Source organism: Pocillopora damicornis, chromosome 7, assembly GCF_964200805.1.
Source record: "Pocillopora damicornis chromosome 7, jaPocDami1.2, whole genome shotgun sequence".
In the NCBI taxonomy this organism is placed as follows: domain Eukaryota; kingdom Metazoa; phylum Cnidaria; class Anthozoa; order Scleractinia; family Pocilloporidae; genus Pocillopora; species Pocillopora damicornis.
This window is the reverse complement of record NC_142676.1, coordinates 12,088,394-12,109,527: the sequence shown is the minus strand read 5'-3', so window position 1 is coordinate 12,109,527 and position 21,134 is coordinate 12,088,394. Positions and strand designations below refer to the sequence as shown.

The 21,134-nt window shown below is 37.7% G+C and overlaps 2 protein-coding genes and 1 pseudogene across 2 annotated transcripts; 2 read left to right on the top strand and 1 right to left on the bottom strand.

Annotated features, from left to right (window-relative positions):
* The first annotated feature begins 479 nt into the window (after positions 1–479).
* Positions 480–3,794, top strand: LOC113672782 (uncharacterized). The gene is made up of 4 exons (XM_089213050.1): positions 480–681; positions 820–1,076; positions 2,043–2,169; positions 2,407–3,794. Exons 1-4 carry the CDS (start codon positions 609–611, stop codon positions 2,829–2,831), a joined length of 882 nt encoding a protein of 293 aa, XP_089069176.1. The 5' UTR covers positions 480–608; the 3' UTR covers positions 2,832–3,794.
* Positions 3,795–4,689: 895 nt separating this feature from the next.
* Positions 4,690–9,074, bottom strand: LOC149042603 (uncharacterized; annotated as a pseudogene).
* Positions 9,075–14,028: 4,954 nt separating this feature from the next.
* On the top strand, positions 14,029–20,023 carry LOC113665772 (galactose-3-O-sulfotransferase 2). The gene is made up of 3 exons (XM_027181495.2): positions 14,029–14,143; positions 15,458–15,629; positions 16,777–20,023. Exons 2-3 carry the CDS (start codon positions 15,466–15,468, stop codon positions 17,918–17,920), a joined length of 1,308 nt encoding a protein of 435 aa, XP_027037296.2. The 5' UTR covers positions 14,029–14,143; positions 15,458–15,465; the 3' UTR covers positions 17,921–20,023.
* The last annotated feature ends 1,111 nt before the right edge of the window (positions 20,024–21,134 follow it).

The following is a 21,134-nucleotide window of genomic DNA, read 5'->3' as shown; positions in this document are numbered from 1 at the left end:
TCCCATATAACAAAACACAGCTGCGTTCACTCAGCCACAATTACTACTCATGAATGAGTAATGTCTTTTCTGATAAAACAGAAAACATTGCTTTTTCATAGAAAGCGGTGAAAACTTTGGTTTTTGCTATCCTCTTTCATGTTTTATGGAAAGGTTTGAGAAAATTCGGCGTTAGCTTATTTCTTCGGCTTGATCAAGATGGTAAAATTTTTAAGATTGGTCCTCGCGCGTAAGTTGTTGAATGTAAAGAGAAGAATCAACTTGATCAGGTTATAAAAACAAATATTCGCAAATATTAAATAATGTGTTTCGCATTAGTTTATTTCATAAAAGGAATAAAGCTTATTTTCTATCGGTTTATCGGCATAATAACCTATTTGGGATGTTGGGAGAACACTCGAAAAATTTGTTTATCACCCGCCTCTGTCCACGTACCTTTTTGATTTTCTCTCAACATCCCGCGTGGGTTATTACGCCGCTAAACCGACGGAAAGTGCTGTCTATCGTTCAAACATTGAATTCTTACAGATCGTGTAGTAGCCTCTTCTTTCGTGATCCAAGCATATCCAAGGAGGTGGCGATTTTCCAAAGGAAGCTTGAGTCCAATCATGCGCAGAGAAAAGAAGTGCTATGCCTGCTTATTGTTTTACGTTTTGACAACCATCTTAAACTGTTCCTCAGGTTAGTAATTCTATTGATGCTGATGCTTTAGTATCACTTGCACCTTAAATGAAACAATTTTAAACAGGATGTTGATGGGTTATCATACTTCTCTGATTCTTCGTTGTCACCTTTAAAATAGGAATTTGTCTATTTTAGGGGGGAATTTTGAAGAACGGCTCTTTTCAAAAACCATGCATTATCATCTTAATGTTCCTCATGTTGGGATAATCACCGTAATGGACGAAATGGAGTGCCTGTTTAAATGCCGCAGGAGTCATTTGTGCCTTTCTGTAAACATGTCCCCGTCCAAAGGAAGAGATGGAAAGCTTTGGTGTGAGTTGCTGTCTTCTGATAAATACAGAAACGTCGACAAGTTGAAGGCAAACAAAAGTTCGCATTATTATTGTGTCGAGGTAATCCTAACTCTCTCCAAAAATAAATAACTTGTACATCTCCTCCTCAGCTTTGTATTATAATTGTTATAGCTGTTAACGAAATACTAGAATTTCACTTGTTTTGAAACATAACACCTTCACCGCATGCAGTGTATGGTAACTGGCAAAGAAGTCAAGTTGTAATCATTTGAACTGGCTTCATCAACATTTTTTTCAGAGGAAACAATGGTACTAATTGATTTTAACGCGACGATCCAAACCGTTCTTTGCCCGGTCAAGTCAGATTCTATCGATTTCCACTCGTACATCACTGTTTTGACTCACAGTTGCTTAATTTTAAATATTTGCATCATAGCGCCATGATCTTTAATTACAGAGTTTTCTTCTGCTAGCAACTAGAAACAAATCTCTCAGTCTCTTGAGTCCGAAAGAAGAAAGCATTGTTTTTGTGATCGCAATTTTATTTCTTTACTGAGTGAAATTAGAAATATGCGGCAGTGAATTCGTCGAGTTTTATTTTTTAGAAAAACCCCAGAATTACTGCCGCATGCGGAAGTGTTAAGTTACTGATGCATTCAGCTGCTAATGGTTACACAATATAACTGAATGAAATCAATCGACCAATGAATTCCCACGGCTCGTGATTAACATCAGATCGTAAAAAGTCGCTTGCGGAATATAAGTTACTGATGCATTCAGCTGCTAATGTTTACACAATATAACTGAATGAAATCAATCGACCAATGAATTCCCACGGCTCGTGATTAACATCAGATCGTAAAAAGTCGTTGAGCCGCTGTAACCATAAAAACAAGGGTTTTTTGGGGGGTACTTTGTGAATTTCGAGATATCATTATCGGATTATTGTAGCCTGCCATCATTTCTCAGTTATCGATAAAATGTCATCAACATTAATTTAGATTCCATACTGCCTTGAATCGCTTAAAAGAATAGTTCAAATAGTTTGCATTTGTCTCCATATAGCTTTCCTGTTTTAATAACCCATGTAAGAACGGAGGGACCTGGCAACCAGTGCACGGAGCTCGAGAGTGCGGTAATGATTCCACGTGCGTCTGTGCAGCGGGTTTCAGAGGGAAATTTTGCGAGCAAAGTGAGTAAACCCTTGGGTCAATTTTATTTTACGGTATCAAGAAGATGGCAAAAGATGAAAAGAAACAAAATTTTGCAGTTTTCACGAGAGAATTGCCCTGCTCCAGTCTCTCCCTCTTTGGCTTGCTTCCGTCTTAAACGTACCCCTGGCTACGCCCCGTCATTGCAGGCTCACTGCCACTTAGTTCAAAACAAGGTTTTTAGAATATTCTTTCTTTTGCTCTATATACTATCTTAGATGTCACTCTTAGCCTGGATAGATTCTGGCCAGTTGTTGTAGCCTTCAAAGGTTACAATGGCAAGTATCTCAGTCGTATACATCGATCGGGAATTGATTACATCGAGATGGCAAAAAGTCAGAAGGATAGTACCACAAGATTTGTAGCCACAGAGTCCGATAGCAAGCTGATGCTTACAGCAGACAATGGGAAGTATTTGTCGAGAATAAGACGTGGAAATGTCGATTACATCGAAGCTGCCAAGACATATCCTGATACTCCCAGCCAGTTTACAGTACATGATCAGCCAGATGGAACCGTTGCATTGCAAGCAAACAATGGAAAGTACTTGAGTTTAATCGATCGCAACTCAAGAAACTCTTTTGAGGCAGCGAAGGATAACATTGACTCTTTTTGCAAATTGAGGCGTGAGATTCAGAAGTAAAAAGAATTAAACCCGGAAAACGATTGTCGTGAAACCCCCACTATTTCGAAACACATGTGACTGCAAAGGGTTAAATTTGGTCTTAAGCGCATTGAATAAGGTCGACCAAAGCGTAGAAAAACTGTGTCTAGCCACTCATAGTTAAAAAGTGTGAATGTTTGAAAGGTGTTTTATTTCTCAAAAGAATCTGAGCAAAATAGTTGATCAATGCCAGCCTTTTTAGTCTCGCTCAACACAAGTTCAAATCATTGTATTATAACTTCTGAACGTGGTTTTTTTTCACGAGTCATGGTCGCAATTTACCCCAATGATCGCACGAAAAGAAAGCGTTGAACTGATACTTTCTGTTTCCTCTGCAGATTGCATCCAATCAGTCATTAACCTTTTGCACCGTTACATCAGTATACCTATTCTCCATACTTTTTTTTAAAACATTTCCTAAGCTGTTGACGGGGATAATTTATTCTTGAGACTCTTATGTTCCAATGGAAAATACACGAGTTTAATTGATCGGCAGGTAGTATGATTCACGGGTGCATGTCACCATTTAACCCATTGATCGCAAGAAAAGAAAGCATTGACTCAGTCCTTTCTGTTTTCTCTGCAAACTGCAGAGATGGAATCATACACTCAATCATTAACCTTTCACACCATAAGATCACTGTGCATACTACCTTTTCCGTCAACTTCTATATATAAATTATTGTGCCTGCAATTCAATTGGTCGCGCTTGTTTAATGTAGAGACTTTTACGCACAAACGTACAGTCACGTGATAGACGATAGATCACGCGATAGATAGAAAACACTTTTCACGTGGAGCTCATGAAACTGATAGCTTAGTGCCAAGCTAACAAGTTATCTATAATCATGCAAAATCTACATCTATGGTTTCAAAGCGCGGGTAGGAAAGGCAAAACCTTAACATTAATGTAGTATTGAACAAATAAAGGATGTGATATTATCAGGAGTGACCCTTGATGAAAACCTTTCCTGGAAACAACATACTGTAAATATTGGAAAGAAAGTCTCTAAATCCATTGGCGGTACACAGTCATCTCGCCACAAGGAAGACTCGCCCCCAGCGAGTTCGCCACCAAGTCAATCTCACCACCGCCAGTTCACCACCTAGTAGTTTATCCTAGCAGAGTTGAAGCGAAAAAAAATGCTGTTGACCCTTTATTGCCTCAACTTTATCGTAATTACTGCCCTTTAGTGACAAGAAAAGGCGACTTCATTAATTAATGAAAAGAAAAGAATCTACAATGCGCGAATAACAATCATACAGTGCGTTGCCCCTAAGGCTCAAGATGGAAAAATAGGTTGAATCATAATTGCAAAAACAACAATGGGCGTTATTTTCAATTCACAATTTCTCGTTAATTGACTTTGTCCTAACCGACAGAAGAAGTCTTTCAGGTAAACAGCCAACGTCGGCTGATAGCGTCGTGCAACCTCTTTGACAGGCCCCCGTCCTAAATTCAAATCAATATAGCGGACGAGAGCATATATATATGTTTTTGATGCTGTTAATTCTTTTCGAAAACGGATTCGTGTGGACGGGGTCTTAATGTTTCAGAATTTGCAAACGATATCGCTTTTTTTCCTTGTAAAGTGGTATAACATATATATCAGATTGTTTTTTTTATATTTGAAATTATAAGAATATTTTGATGATTATAATATAAATAAATTGTCTTTCTCAAGACACACATAGTCACGTGTATGAGAAAGAGAGAAAATAAATAACTTCATTATACTCCATTCAAGTGTTCTTTTGTCGAAAAAAACTCATTTAAGTTAAGTTGACTTCATAATTCAGGTTTTGAATAGATATATATAAGCAGCGTAAAATTGGTATACCTAACGATGAACTCCCAGTAAGAGAATCCACAGGATACAATGTCTCGACGTGAATTTGTAGTTAAGTGTACTATAAGGACGTAACGAGGAGGCCAACTCTTGACTGTTCTGGACGAGTTTAATGCACAACATTTCGGCCGTTCGGCCTTCTTCAGGTTAAAAATTAAAAACTAAAAGGCTATTTACAATGATTGCGACTTATATACAAAACATAAATTTTAAGATTGAGGTTACGTAATACAACAAAGGTCTAAATTACAAACTGAGAAGGGTTAAACGATGAAAGGCGAACAAAGAACTATGGATGACATGTGAATACAAATAAGGTGAATACAAATAAGTGACAAAAACTAGAGAAAAAAAAAAGGAACTAACTTAATTAGTAGTGTTTCCTCCGGAGTAACAAGCTCCTCATTGAAGGCCTCTGAATGAATGTAATCAGGTAAAAATCATAACAGGATCCCAGGAAAGGGCCATCAAACCGCAGAAATGACCCCCCCTCCGAGGCCCTCTTTTTTTTTTTTTTAATGAAAAACGGGTGACAAACATAACAGAATCCCTGAAAAGAGCCCTTGAACTCAGGAATAAACAAATATCAAAATGATAATGGAGTAAAATTAAAATAAAATACGTCATGTTGGAAAAATGGCAAATCACAACTACTCAATTGTAGTAATTCATGCGGTGTTTTGATCTAAATTCTCGCTGTTTGTTGAGACCATGAGGATTAAGGGTGAATAATTGCGCGGTCCAACAGGCTTCCCTAGTGAGTAATAATCGTTCAAGATGTAAGGAATTTTCAAAAGATCTAATTTTTTCAATAATAATGAAATTGATTTGAGAAATTTCATGTTCAGAGCCAATTCACAAGTTCTTTTGTTCTTCAGCATGTTCGACTTGTGGTTACGAAATGTTACTTTAAATTCAGTCGAGGTGGAGCCTACAGGTTGCAGGTTGCATTTGGCACAAGTGGCCAAATAAATAACATTTCGTGACGAACAAGACAGCCCCTGTGAATGGAATATTGACGACCGTTTGCCGAACTTTGAACGCCAGCATTTTGAACAACCTCTGTTTTCCTCTCTTTGATTTCTACTGGAGGTTAGCCGAAATTTTGATGGCGCCAATTTCTCTTTAAGATTTTTGGTTCTACGATAAGCGGTAAATATCGACTTGGATGGAAAAATTTCTTTGACTTCTGGTGAGGGTTGTAATAGATAAAAGTGCTTTTTAATAACTTTTTGGATATCCCGCAAAATTGGATTGTAGTCGAGGACCAATGGAAAATTTTTCTTTGCTGGCTTGACCTTTCTCCTCAAAAGTTCGGCTCTTGGTATACTAAGAGCTTTGTCGAACTTTTTATCGACAAGCTCCGCTGGATAATTTTGCTATTTCAAATACGCTATTTTGTAAAAAGTCGTCAGTAGAACAATTGCGTTTGATCCTTAAAGCTATCCCAAAGGGGACTGCTCTTTTGCAATGTATGGAGTGTGAACTCGAAAAAGGTAGGTAGAGGTGGCTATCAGTGGGTTTAGCATAAACATCAGTGCTAATAAACCCGTCACGAAAATGCAACGTGAGAGCAAGGACATTCAAATGACTGTCAGAGTAAACCGATTCAAATTTGATAGTAGGATACAAACCGTTAATATAATCAGTAAATTCCAATAATTTAGGTAAGCCCTGAGTCTAAATGTCAAAAATATCATCCCTGTATCTCCACCAAAGCATAAGTTTCAGGCTACCTCCAAATTTGGCTTTCTCATCGATGACACCCATCACCAAATCTGCATAGCTGCTGGCGTTTTTCGGTCCCATGGTCGTGCCATGTTTCTGAACAAAACTCTGACTAGGAAACTGGTAATTATTAACCCTGAGGCAAATTTCAACGGCTCAGTTCAACTAAGCAATCAGTGGAAGGAATGTTAATAGATCTGGAATTAAGTGCCCTCTTAACTATTGAAATACCTAGATTGTTGTCGATGTTCGGAAACATTGAGACTACATCCCAAGACACAAGTAGGGACCCCTTGGGGAGTGGGCCTTTTGCATTCAAATCTTCTACTTTGTTAATAAAATCCGTAGAATCCTTAACAAAAGATGGAAGACTCTGTGAAAGAGGTTTAAGATAGCATTCTGTAAAAGCAGAAAGCCGTTTGAACAAAATGATAGTCCTTTCTTAGGGAGAGAGCGCTCCGCATCTGTGAGTTATAGCCCAAACTAGTACTTGTTTTAATTGACAATTTTTCCACATCATTGATCATATCTGATGATATTTCCGAGACTAATGATTGAAAAGAGTTTTCCTTACTCCGTTAAAATCCACAATTATTCCTCCTTTTCTAACAAGCTCTTTGATCTAAGGCGACCATATCCCTAGTACTAACGTCGTCTTACTTTTCTTTACTCGACATTGACCTTTTTTTGTTTTGGTAACCGGTCCCGCCGGTTGTGATTCATGTCAAAAAAAAACTTGTGAAACAAATCATAAACTTTTTTTCGCTGAAATTGAAGTACATTGCATTAGCAGTACAGTTGGAGCTCTAAAAAACGCTCACAGGAAAGTGAGTACCACAAATGATCAACAATAACTTGAGATAGCAACGGGACGATAAAAGTATACCATCCAATTTATAAGTACTCTTCGAAAGGCCTCTTGCATCCTTCAAAAATAACGTCATCTACATCGATCGCCCAAACAATCACAAGAGAAGACTCGAAGTCGTTTGTACAATCTTTTGCTTTTTGAAAATAACTTCCTTCCGCTCACCACACAACTATTTTAAGACTTTGCTGCTTCCATCTAGGTTACAGAGGGAAAATTTACAAGAAAAGTTGTCTCAAATACTCGATCCATTGTTGTTTTCCAACGAATTTTCCTGCTTCTTTTCTTTCGCGATTCCTGAGCTGAAAACCGACGCAGGTGCTTACCAGCGGTTTCTCGCATCAAATTAAAATTTACGGAACATGTGCAACAAAATGCCCCTCTGCTATTTGCAGTAATTGTTCCGATCCCAAAATGCTGGGTAGCGCGAAAACAAAACAAATGCGTATGTGGAAGTATGAATGCACGCGGGAAGTTTGGAGAGTACGAAAGCACTGTAGCTTCTTGAGTGCAGACAAGTTGTGCTGGAAAAAAATGAGTTTAATATAAGTGTGTCGAGTTTACCAAGTAATCGTGTTCTACTCGAAAACTATGAATAAATAACAAGGCGAAGACGACCAATGAATATTTCGAGACCAAATCCGTATCCAAAAAAAAATTGGAATTTTTTTGTTCGAAAGCGAAAAACGAACGAATTTTTTGCATGTAGGTGACCGCATAGTAGACATGGTCGATTCAACATGCTTGAATCGTTGTTTACGGCCAGAAAATTGCGTAGGTTTGTCTTGAAAATTTTGAAAATTCTGAAAGCGTATGGTTTTAAAATTAAAATTAGAACTTTCTTTTGAACCGGCGCTGTGCAGCAGATTTACCCAACTGGAATTGTTGTTTAAAAGAATTTACCATTAGAAAATTGGGTAGCTTTGTGTTGAAAATTCTGAAATTGGTGTTATTTCCAAAGAAAATCTTCCATTGAACTACACTTTTGGGATATTTTAACACTTCAAAATAATAATTACCGTTAATTCTGATGAAGAGGCTCCAAGTTGCAAAGTCTCACTTGGAATTCAGAAAACTCAGTTTTGTTATCAGCCATGATTCACACTCCGTTTAAGAATGAAGAATCGTCAACTCCAAAACTAATTTCTTCGCTTGATAGAGCTACATTCTCAATGCATTTTCAAAACGAGTATTATTTGGCATATTCTCTTCTCATTTTGAGCTCTAAAAGGTCTATTTCAAACGGGATAGAATGGAAAACTAATCCTGAAAGTTTTAAAACCTTGCAGCTAAACTCGACGGGAACTATCAGCCTAAGTGAGATTGCACACGTCATGTGATAGATGCACGGCCGTGCTGCACATTAGGATTTTTACCATGGTAGCTCCATAGGAAATAGCTGGGACTCATGCGTGCGTTATGTCATATTTACCTTTCTCACAATAGTCCCCATAGAAACCTTGTTCACAGCGACAGTCGTAAGAATTGTATTTGTAATTAGGGATGCAGATTCCCCCTTTTAGGCATGGCGAAGAAGAACAATGAGACTGGAATAAACAGAAAGTATCTTTCGTAAAGACCATGAAATACCTGGACAGTACTTTTGATGAAAATCTTTCTAAAATTATCAGCTGCAACTGCGTTAGAAAGAGTTCTTACTTGAAAAGACAAATGCTGCAAACTCTTGTTTTCGTTGTAGTTCCCGGCGTCTCTGTACTTATCAGAGGACACCAATTGGCACCAAAACTCTCCATTTGCTCGTTTGGAGGCGGTCATGTTTATCGCAAGGCACAAAGCGTTTCTGACACATTCAAATGTACAATCTAACAGGTCGTACAAAATGAATAGCCCCACTCGAGGTGCGGTCAAATAATGGAATTCTTCTCTTGAAAAGTGACGCTGGTTGAATGTCTTCCCAACAGGATCAAGTCTTGCTTCAAACTGTTTATTTCTGAGGTGATTAAAACGAGGAAATTTAGTTTTATTTAAATGATATGCTATTTTACATGAATTACTATTTTCCAGTCGAATTGCGATGGACAGAGGCTCTTGCTAGTCTGTACAGGTCGAAGTCTTCAGTTAACATTTGGCATAAGTGAAATATATTAGCTAAGACCCTTCTCGTATCTGTACTTTATGATTAAAACAAAGAATAGTGTATTCAAGAGACATTATTCTTTGAACATGAATTGTTGAACTCGGGCCGATGCTGGGTGCGAAAAAAGGTGTCTGCCTTACAAGTGACTAATAAAGTGGGATTTTCCCTCGGTTTCTCTTCCGCGTTCGCGCTCTAGAAGCCCAATTTTTTTAGTCAGACAGGTGCAGTGTGATAAACTAAGTTTGAAATGCATATGTCCTTAGGAGAGCGCTTTGCTTGAGAACATTTCCTTAAAAGGAAGACGATTTCTAAATCAGTTACGTTATTTGGCTACGTAGAAAGCAACATGAAATTTTAAGTAGCGAGGGAAGTTTTAAGAATGCCCCCATAAAGGAGACCACCTGAATGCTAAAATATCTTATCGCAAATAGCTCTTTATAAAATCCTTTTATGCATGGTTTATTCTACTCTGCTCCTTGTATAACTAAGCTCGCAAATTGCATGTTGTTTTACACTGGGACGAGGATGATAATGTAAAATAACGTTTCAGCAAACGATGCAAAATGGGATCAAATTGAAGTTTGGTTTAAATTTAAACAGGTGCTTATGAAAGTGCGTGGAAATGCGACTGATAAATATTCTTACCAAAAAGCGCTGTTTTAAAGCTCAGTTTTCCGGTGATTTTTTTTGTATTATGTGACCGATGCAAGATTACAGAAAATTGAAATTTACTTTACATTCCACCGCTATAAGAGATCGGAAGAAGATAAGAAAGGCTTGTATGTAAAAGATATCGTATAGCTTTGAAATGTAGGGTATCATAAATCTTCATCATGACAATGTGGAAAAAATCACATGCAAAAAATGTTGTGCACGTTTTTGGTTTTCGAGTTTTTCTTCTTTTGAAAGAGCCCGCCTCATCGACGGCTTCTGTTTAGAAAGGGATCTTGGTGCCATAAAGGAACAATAGAAAATCGTAGAAAAAGTTGAATAAGACCTAAGAATTTACCTGAAGAACAGTTAGCTGCTGTGAAAAAAGAAGGGAAGAGAAAGAAAATGAGACGGCGCTTGAAATCAGCAGACATGATAGATGGCTGAGGCACTTGGTAAAGTTTAGCTTTCCATCCGCTCTAAGTGTCCCATTCAAGTCACTTTCGAGTTGTATATACTGCAGCAAATTAAAGGAAAATTTCCGAAGTTAAGTTTTTAAGCTGTTATCCCTTGATAAAAAAACGAAGCGTAATTCAATGTCGTGTCGTGTCGTGTCTTTTCCAGCGCTTTTTTAGAAGCTAAAACTGTGATATTTTTCCCTCTGTTTTTGGCACCCTGCGGGACAAGGTAGATTAAGTACATGCGAAAATTAAAATTCGCCACTTGTTTAGCAGCTGTTTTACTTTAAATTGGTTTTATTTTCTGTATGGTAGCGTATATGGTTGAATATTCACGTCGGATGGAATGTTGTGAATCAAGATGGGTGTAAATTACACTCATATTTGTTTTATTTACTTCTGGGTACACAATAAGGGATAGTTCCCCTTTAGCTTGTGTTTTCATTTAGTTTTCATCGGTTTGAAAGAACTTGGCGCTTATTGGCTCTCTATTAGGTTCTTGCCAATTTATTGTGGCCAATCAAGTTCGAAACTTACCCGTTTACAAATATGAGTCTGTCGGTAGCATCAAGGGCCTTTGCTCTTATGTTAAAAAGAAAACTCGAGAGAGTTTCCCGCAATTAACGGCGGTAATGGTAATGTAATATAACGTTTCAGCAAACAATGTAAAATGGGATCAAATTGAAGTTTGGTTCAAATTAAAACAGGTGCTGATGAAAGTGCGTGGAAATGCGACTGATAAATATTCTTACCAAAAAGCACTGTTTTAAAGCTCAGTTTTCCGATGATTTTTTTTGTACTATGTGACCGATGCATGATTACAGAAAATTGAAATTTACTTTACATTCCACCGCTATAAGAGATCGGAAGAAGATAAGAAAGGCTTGTATGTAAAAGATATCGTATAGCTTGGAAATGTACTCTTTTTGATCTAGCGTGGGTATCATAAATCTTCATCTTGACATTTTGGAAAAAATCACATGCAAAAAATGTTGTGCACGTTTTTGGTTTTCGATTTTTTCTTCTTTTGGAAGAGCCCGCCTCATCTACGGCTTCTGTTTAGAAAGGGATCTTAGTGCCATAAAGGAACAAGAAGAAATCGTAGAAAAAGTTGAATGAGACCTAAGAAATGATAATATATTTACCTGAAGAACAGTTAGCTGCTGTGAAAAAAGAAGGGAAGAGAAAGAAAATGAGACGGCGCTTGAAATCAGCAGACATGATGGATGGCTGAGGCACTTGGTAAAGTTTAGCTTTCCATTCGCTCTAAGTGTCCCATTCAAGTCACTTTCGAGTTGTATATATACTGCAACAAATTAAAGGAAAATTTCCGAAGTTAAGTTTTGAAGCTTTTATCCCTTGATAAAGAAACGATGCGTAATTCAATGTCGTGTCTTCTCTTTACAGCGCTTTTTTTAGAAGCTGAAATTGTGATATTTTTCCCTCTGTTTTTGGCACCCTGCGGGAGAAGGCAGATTAAGTACATGCGAAAATTAAAATTCGCCACTTGTTTAGCAGCTGTTTTACTCTAAATTGGTTTTATTTTCTGTATGGTAGCGTATATGGTTGAATATTCACGTCGGATGTATTGTAAATCAAGATGGGTGTAAATTACACTCAAATGTAGAGGAAAACAACTGAAGTTTTCGTCTGGTTTTTATTTACTTCTGGGTTCACAATGAGGGATAGTTCCCCTTTAGCTTGTGCTTTACATTTAGTTTTCATCGGTTTGAAAGAACTTGGCGCTTATTGGCTCTCTATTAGGTTCTTGTCGATTTATTGTGGCCAATCAAGTTCGAAACTTACCCCCTTTACAAATATGAGACTGACGGTAGCACCTAGGGCCTTTGCTCTTGTGTTGGAAAGGAAACTCGATAGGGTTTCCCGCAATTAACGGCGAGTGCCTACTAATAAAGACATCAATTTTTAAGGATGTTTTTCAGGCCTCATCTGTCACCATGGCAACAGTGCGGCGGTTCCTTAACGACCCTCTAAAATTCAGTTTTTGAAAGATATTTCAAAGACTAAGTGGGTGACCAAAAAAATTTTTTTTTGTTATTTATCTATCAACTTAGCAAGCTTTATTTCCAGTTTTTTGCGATATTAACTCACACTTTTATATCCGGTTACGCATTTTGAACAATACCGCTGATTGGACGGCTCTTCTTCGCGAGGACAGTCCGCGTGATGAGCGAAGAGGAGAGGAAAGTATTCCTCCTCTCGTTTGTCAGTCAGTAAATGACCAATTTAGAAATTATAGGGGAGGAATTAGGATAATTTTTTTCAGGGTTTTGACTTCTTCCAGAGCGTCTTAAACGAAACTAAATCGAAACAAAGCGAAGATTTTTTAAATTAATTTTTTGTAAGAAAATTATTGTTTCGTTGGAGGAAGTTCTTGGCGTCTTGTCCGACTTGTTTTGGCGAGGCTAGTAATTTCGAGTCGATGTTGACAGTGCATTAACTCCACGAAGTCATTATAGTCCAGATTTTATGAACGTATCTCAAAGAATTGCAACGGCTAAAGAGCCATCTGCAAGCCAAGTTATAATCATGGATCGTTGTTATTAAAAGTTCATCGTCGCTCAAGAAATGTCGTCTGTGACAAAGTTTCATTCGGTGATTAGGTTTTCTTTTATTTATTTTAATGATATTTTGAGGGGTAAGCTCGAGCGGAGAAAACAGAATCCGTTTAGAAACGCCTCAATGTCGATAATTCCTGATGATTGCATTTTGACGTTTTTCTTTGTGTGACTTCTGTGTGCAAATGAATGGTATGGGGTAAATATCGTAATACTTTGATCTTATCAACCAAAATATCGAAAATGCATGGCGTAGTGTTGGAAATCTATACGAATCAAATTCTGCCGTTTTGCTTCCTTTTGCCGGGTAGTGCCCTAACGACTTCGCCTTACTGATGTCTCTTTGCCTAAGTTATTTGTTGGTCGAACTTTCACTTTTTTTTAGATGAATCAATTCCCTTTTCCAAACAGAAATAGCCTCATTCAGGTTTTGAAAACAAATGCTGAATGATGCAATTTTCATTTGATTTACAGCCGCTACTGCTGTTTACAACTCGCTCCACGAAATTTCGTGGGAAAGATCGCGCGTGGAATGCATCAGTTTAGAACCAGTCTCCCCTGGCATAAAAACCCTTTCGAGTCTCCTTGAATTTTATCAACACTTGTTGATGTCCCATCATTGTGAAAAAAAGCTGCAAGATTTTCACACAGCCCCCTACTTCATCGTGCATACAGTTCTTGGATAATATGGAGAAAACAATTGATTGCCTTTGTTTTAGAACAGTAAAGGATTATGAAAATCTTTTTTTCCAACAAACCAACCGTCAAGAATGAGGAACTAGTCACTTTATGTAGTGCAGCCTACATCCAAAAAATTTCATTCTTTTGAAGTAAAAGTAGCACTCTTACGGTCTTAAGAATCTATAACATAAGCGATTAACAACGAGCTGAGCACGCGCAGTTCTCACCGGGCGTTACTGCAGAGATATAAATATGCATTATATTGAAGTTTCATTTGTTCATTATTTATATAACTGTGTCGAACTCACGATGGTTAAATTCTGCGAAGTACCATGTAATTTCTCTGATGGATCACATTTGTTTCGCTGTGACTAGAAGGTATTTCAATTTCATCAATTATTTTTCTTCGCCATACAACTTAAGCGCAACAGTTTGAACTCACAATTATCTACAACACCAACGTTTCTTGCGCCAAAGGATATCTGGAAACCATTATCTTGTAGAGACGTTGCTGGAAAATCCAAATGCAGAAACGGAAGTCTTGTAAGAATTATTTCTGTTTCATATCATCAGACTGCTTTCTTTAAAACTTGTGGTCTATGAGTTTCCCTGATTAAAGTGAGTCTCGAGGAGATGAGATGTACACAAAAAGCTTGCCAGCCCATATCTTTTATCGCGGGACCAGTGAGAAAATTTATTGATATTGTCCGGCAACGGAGAGCTTTTGTCTCGTTACTTCGCTCGGCATTGCATGAATAAATTTTACGTCGCTCTTAGTTGGCCGAAGACGTTTCCCTGAGTATTAAGCAATATTACCCACTAAGTTTTCCACCAGATCGTCGAATAACGGTGCTTGCCGGTTTAAAGAAATGGCGGCGGCGAATCTTTTCAGCCGATTACAGATTGTTTATCGAAGCATATCCTGTGTTTTTGATCGAGAGTTAGATCATTTCTCGAGGTCTTTTATTGATTTCCTTCGGAGAAAACGGATAAGAGCGTATGAACGATTTCATGGTCCTTTTGAAACGGATAGCGAACGACCAGCAAACGGGAGCTAAGTAGGGTTTATTGTCTAAAAGCAAATTTTGGAACAAAATCTTTGCATGGTTACGATTGTAAGGTAATTTTTTGGAGGAAGATAGGAATGTACTTTGACTGATGGCTTAATTTTAAGGGCTTGTGTTCATATCGTTTCATTGCGGTGCGTTAAAAAAAAGGGACCAATATCCAGCCATTTTGACTAAGCAAGTTGAATGTTCCGCTTCGGCGAACAAGTAAGCCAACGGACCAGATTACTGTTTACATATCCAAAAACGGATAATTTGAAACTATTTGGCAATACCGAAATTTTTTTGGTTGAAATAATAATGCATGCATGGTCCTTTGGTAGCGTTGCAAATGTAGTAGTGGATATTCTGAGTCACCATAGCCTCATCTGGCCACACCACGCGCATTATGTCGCTCAAGCGACAAAAATATTCATTTTGCCATTGTTAATTAACAAAGAGAAGAAGGAAAGAAGAAACAAAAGAAAAAGAAAAAAAAAAACAGAGGAGGCACATAATTTCAATGACGCTAGTTCAAGTTATAATGATTGAATAGATGCCATAATAAACGGATTTTGGTATCCCAATTAAACCAACAATCCTTCAGATCCAGGAGTTTGCTGATTAAATTGAATTCCTACGACAGGTGAAGTCATGACAACAGAGGGTTCCTGGATTTTACGCCTTTGTCGCCTAAGACGATTGAGATGTTTACTGGTTACGTGGCTTATAGTTCTTCTGCTTTTATTTGCGTCTTATGGAGAGCTGAATTACGTTTGGAAGACTTTACAACGAGGCGCATCAGCTGCTTCACAAAAGTAAGTCTTTTGTTCTTTCTTTGGGAAATTTACCATTTTGTGGGTCAAACAGTGGTATGCGATGTGCGCGTTCAAATTAAAAGTATGGCAGATGATGACTTATATAGCATTCCATTTTGGAAGGGCATACGTGTAGAGGGATAAAAAATTTCAGGGTTGTTGGCGAGAGTTTCTAACAGTACTTTTTAAATGGCGTGTAACGGAGAAGTGAACTTGAGAAGTACCTTAAGAAAGCATATGCACGTCATCTAAACTTTTCATAGCGTTAACGGGAGCGTTGCAGTGAACAAAGCAAGGAAGGACTAAGACTGAGACTAAACTGGGGCAGATGGCCTCGTTAATTTCCAGTTTATAGGCTTTGTGCGGATCATAATCGCTAACCAACCAAACCATCCAGCAGTTTTAGGAGTAAATTTGTGAGTTGTAAGTGCAAAAAGTTTCAAGTCAAAAGAGTTATTACAATATAGCGCGGGCGCAAGTCCTCTCATAATGAGAAATAAAATGAAATTATGTAATAAAGAGTATAACAAAGTGAGATGTTAACAAGAATAACAGAAAAAAAAGTGAAAAGGGAGAATAATAAGTATGAAAGGGATAAATTAAGATGTTTGACCTGGGAATTTAAAGACGGCTGCTCCCAATGGATGTTTGTGGCTTCCTTAGGCACCTGAGAGGTTCTGAAAATTGTCGCTCCCTTTGTTCAGAAGATTGTTTTCAAATTCTGGACTCTGCGTCCACAAGCTTCCAATTGATAATTAAGGAAGCCATGCACATCCTTTGGGAGCAGCCGTCTTTAAATTCCCAGGTCACACATCTTAATTTATCCCGTTCATACTAATTAGTCTCCCCTCTTAGCTTAAATAGTTTCATATTTTCCTGTTATTCTTGTTAACATCTCACTTTGTTATACTTTTTATCGCATAATTTCATTTTATTTCTCATTTTACAACGGAAGATGGATGATATTCCATCCGAAACATGTTTTGTTTTTATTAAAAAAAACATGAAAAAAAAAAAAAAAAAAAAAAGAACTACAAAAGCATCGTGTGGTTCATCAAAGCTATATAGATATCTGTTGTTACCAAAACCGTGAGGGTAATGGTACTTATCTTCGCATCATACTGTTATTCTTGTTTTCTTTTAACAGGAATGAGTCCAAACTGTGGAATTTCCCCGAGGAAACAACGGGCGATCCAGTCATTCATCAGCGCTGCTCTCCAGTAACTAATGTCCTGTTTCTTAAGACACATAAAACAGGGTCGTCCACAGTATCTAACATTTTTTTCCGATATGGCGACTCCCGAGATCTTTCATTTATTCTTGGTGGAAACACACTCATTGGTTGGCCAAGACGCTTTAGAATTGAACATACCTTGAAACGTAATAATCTACAGCCAAATTTTCTTTGCAGTCACACGAGGTACAGTAAGAAAACGATGAATTACCTTTTTCCGAAAAATGGCAGTAAATATATCACAATCCTTCGAAACCCAGTTGAGCAATTTGAGTCTGTTTTTAACTATATGGGGCTCGGTAAAGTATATAATCTAGGTGCTGACCCCACACAATCTATTAAACAATTTCTCAGGAAAGGAATAGAATTTAAAGATATACATAAAACTCGGTCGTCAGTTTTAGCCAGAAACCCAATGATGTTTGATTTGGGTTTAGACCCTCAGTTTTATCAGAATGCTACAGCAGTGAAGAACTACATTGCATTTTTGGAAAAGGAATTTGACCTAGTAATGCTTATGGAGTACTTTGAGGAGTCCGTGGTGCTTATGAAGCGCTTGCTTTGCTGGGAACTCAGTGATGTTCTACATATTAAAACAAACGAGAGAATACATAAAGAAAAAGCTGCGTTCAGCGAAAACATGAGGGAAAACATAAAACGGTGGAACAAAGCTGATATGTTGCTCTATGATCACTTTAACAAGACTTTTTGGAATAGAATACAATTGGAAGGTGAAGGGTTTTACAAAGACCTTGCAGTTTTTCAACAAATGAAGAACGAAATGGAAAAGACATGTTACAGTGGAACAACACTCCAAATGGCCTATAAAGGCAAGTATGTGAAGAGCCTGGCTTTGAATCCAAACCTGTCGCAAGCAAATAGAGAGAAATGTGAAAAAATGACAAGAAAAGAGAACAGTTATCTTGAGTACTTAAGACGGAAGCAATCTTTTAAATCATCTGGACCTATGAAGGCAGTATTAAGAGAGGAAAATGAACCTAACAAGCTTACCTGGGATGCGGCAAAAGATCTTCGATACGATCCCCTACCACTTTGATCAGTGATTCGACGAGGCTAATTTGGGATAACATCGGTTTGCTTACTATTTCTATGCATGAGATCTTAATACCCATATAATTTTTTTACTAAGGTATTTGTTAAGGCTAACTCAAGAAATACACGGGCATATACTAGTAATTAGGGTTTAAGGTCACATTTACGATCATGTTCCCTATATTTTGCGAAAATGTCTACCATTGTGCTATTTCAAATAAAACGTCAGGTATTCGATTTTTCAAAACTCATTGCCTCATCTGTGTTTTTTGGTAAGGGAATAATTTGTGTGACTGTCGTGCATGAAATTCAGTCCGGGGGCTGTACTCAATAGGCCGAGGAAAGTTCTCGGTTAACTTCATTTTATTTCCAGGATCGTCGCGCCCTGTTTGAATAAGTGCTAGCAATGCTAGGCTCTTATCAATAGACACTTACTTAACTTACTCATCGAGAGGAATGCAATTATTAGAGGGAAACCCCCAAGAAACTCAAAACTAAGAATGTTGGGTACAAAATTTAATTTTGAAATGCTATTGACATACCTGTCAAAGTTATCAAAGCTGCTTCAAGCTGACCGCGAAAAGACAGAATCCTGTTCAAATATGAAATGTGAAAACCTTGTGATATACATAAGGTTTCTCATGCGTTTTGAACCAGCGACACGTCAATAGATAATGAAAGCATTCATTGTGATAATAACACGAACTTTTTTTATTAACTCGGCAAATGTTTCACACAATGTACCTGCATCTTTGCAATACCTTCCAGTCTAAGATCGACAGATTACAACAGTTAAATTCGACAAAATACCTGGATATATATACAACAGCGAAAGAGACTTTATTCTCTGGATTCCATAATGTTTCTATTAAGCGCCCTCGTTCCATTACGCGCCTCCTCTCTCGAATTTATTTTTGTCGATAAGCGCTCATATTGAGTAAGTACCTTCATTCCAATAATCGTGTTCTGCACAAACAAGCGCCCTGCTTCGAGTAGGCGGTATCCGGTCGTTTCGTACCCGCGGTCGTTTCGTAACCAGTGGTTTCATGCCCAAATTTAGTTTAATTTACTCCTCCTGGTTGCAGTTGTCCTGGTGCTGAAGATATGTTAGGTGTGTGCTCTACTCCTCCAATCCGCAAATCTCCCTGATGATTGGATGGCTCTCTATTACAAGCCGTAGGATCATCACGTTATGTCGGCTGGTTATCAAACACTGTACCGATCTTCTTCCAGTCGTCGATTCCATTTTCGAAATCGAACTTGCATGGAACTTTTAATAAACAAAAGGAAAAAAAATTCCGTTACGTTTCAAACGAGGCCTTTCCTCCAAATTCCTTCAACGAACTATCAAAAAATTTCCAAAGACCGACAAGCACAAAAAAAGAGAACAGAAGAAAAAGAAAAAACAAACAAGTAGAAATAAGACAGAACACAAAAAGCAAACATACCCACAAACACCAAGAAAAAATTAAATGGATAAACTGTCATTAATCACACCGTATTTCTGTTCCTTTTTGGCGCTGATACTTTCAGCAAAAATATTAATAGTTGGTTTTTTAATCATCTGAAACTCATCAATAAATCGACTTTCCCTTTTGCAGTTAAAGAGACAAGATAAACTGAATAATATTAATTAATTTATAGGTAAGTAACTAAATATGTAGATGATAACGTAAAAAAGGCATGTTTTTCCTAACGGTTTCACAGTGGCACATAAGCTTAAAAAGTAGACTTGAACCTGGACTTGGTAAAACAATTTTTTTAAATTTTGTCTTTCGTTCTACTATGTTACTACAAGCTAAAGGGGAAAAACCGCAGCAGTTGTAATCGCGTGAAAGTAAATTATTGAGTCGTAAATAAAAATAGGCCACAGGGAATCTGTAAACTGAAGAAATGAGCCCTGCAATGCAATGCCATGTAACATTGCACAATCACTATTCAGCTTCAAGCAATCTCTATGAGTGTGCCCTTGTTCAAATAAGATCCTTTAGGTTCATCATGGTACTTTCATGTCACCAAGCTTTTCATGCAATATCATACAAAGAATCTGAAATTCCATCCATTATGTCGGCACATAATTGCCTTCTTTAAAAAAAAAAAACAAAAACAAGCATTTGAAGTCAGAGGACATAGTCTGCGTGCCGCCTGTGGCTATTTTAGAAAGAAAATAGAATATCTGTCTCCTTTTCATCCCTCAAAGTTATACTTATTTGAGGTGTATTTTGTAGTCAGTCACTAAACGGACCCTTCAAAATCTTGACTGAATTGCTGGTTTTCAGTGTCACGCCATTCAAAATAGATCAAAATAAAAAATAAAAACCGTTCAATCTATTTAGTCTAGAATCTGGAAATAGAAAGAAGCTAGATATGTAAAGACTCTCGCCAAGATTCAGGTCACAGCAATTTTTCTTACGGAAGATATGAGGAGAAACGTTTTTCCCAAATTTATAGAGATTTGTATGGAGCCGCCATGCTGGTGCCCACCTAGATGGGCACCAACATGGCGGCTGGAAACCAGCAGAAACATCTGTCACTGAGTTTTGCTACAAAAGCGTGAATTTATCTCTCTAAGAACTCATAAACGTAACAATAATACTTTATTCTAATACAAGAACTGTTCAGATAGCTGAATTTCCCTAAATAAGTCACCTTTTAAACCAACATAACAGCTCTCTCGCTCGTCATGTAAAGGCCACGTCACGCAAAAGCTTAGAAATTCAAGAGTAGTCTATCACTAAACCAAGAACCCATTTGGAGTGAAAATTTGTCTGAATATTAGTTTTTAGCTGCTCTAATACAGCATGAAAGTAAAATCTCAGGAGGATCAATAGTTCTGAAGTCTGAAATTTAGTGACGTCACGTGAAAACCAGCAATACTTTTTTATTGTGTATAATCCGCTAAGTAGGAAATGTCAGCTCGAGAATAAATTTAGACATTTCACTAAACCACCGGCGGGTTTACAAGCTCTTACTGTGAACTATGATGTGTTGATCGACTAAGAAATACTTTCGTGTTTACAAACTCAGATAAGTCGCAGGCAGAAGTACTTAATACGGGTGCATTTACTTCTCACTTACCATGCCTCGTGCCCTGCTTTCTCCATGATAGATGAACGGACCACGCTTTTGACACTGACACCACGCAAGAAGTTACTGGTATCGGTGTCAAATTACCACGTTCCGGTGTTACATAATTTTAGGGCAAAAATGAAAAGGAC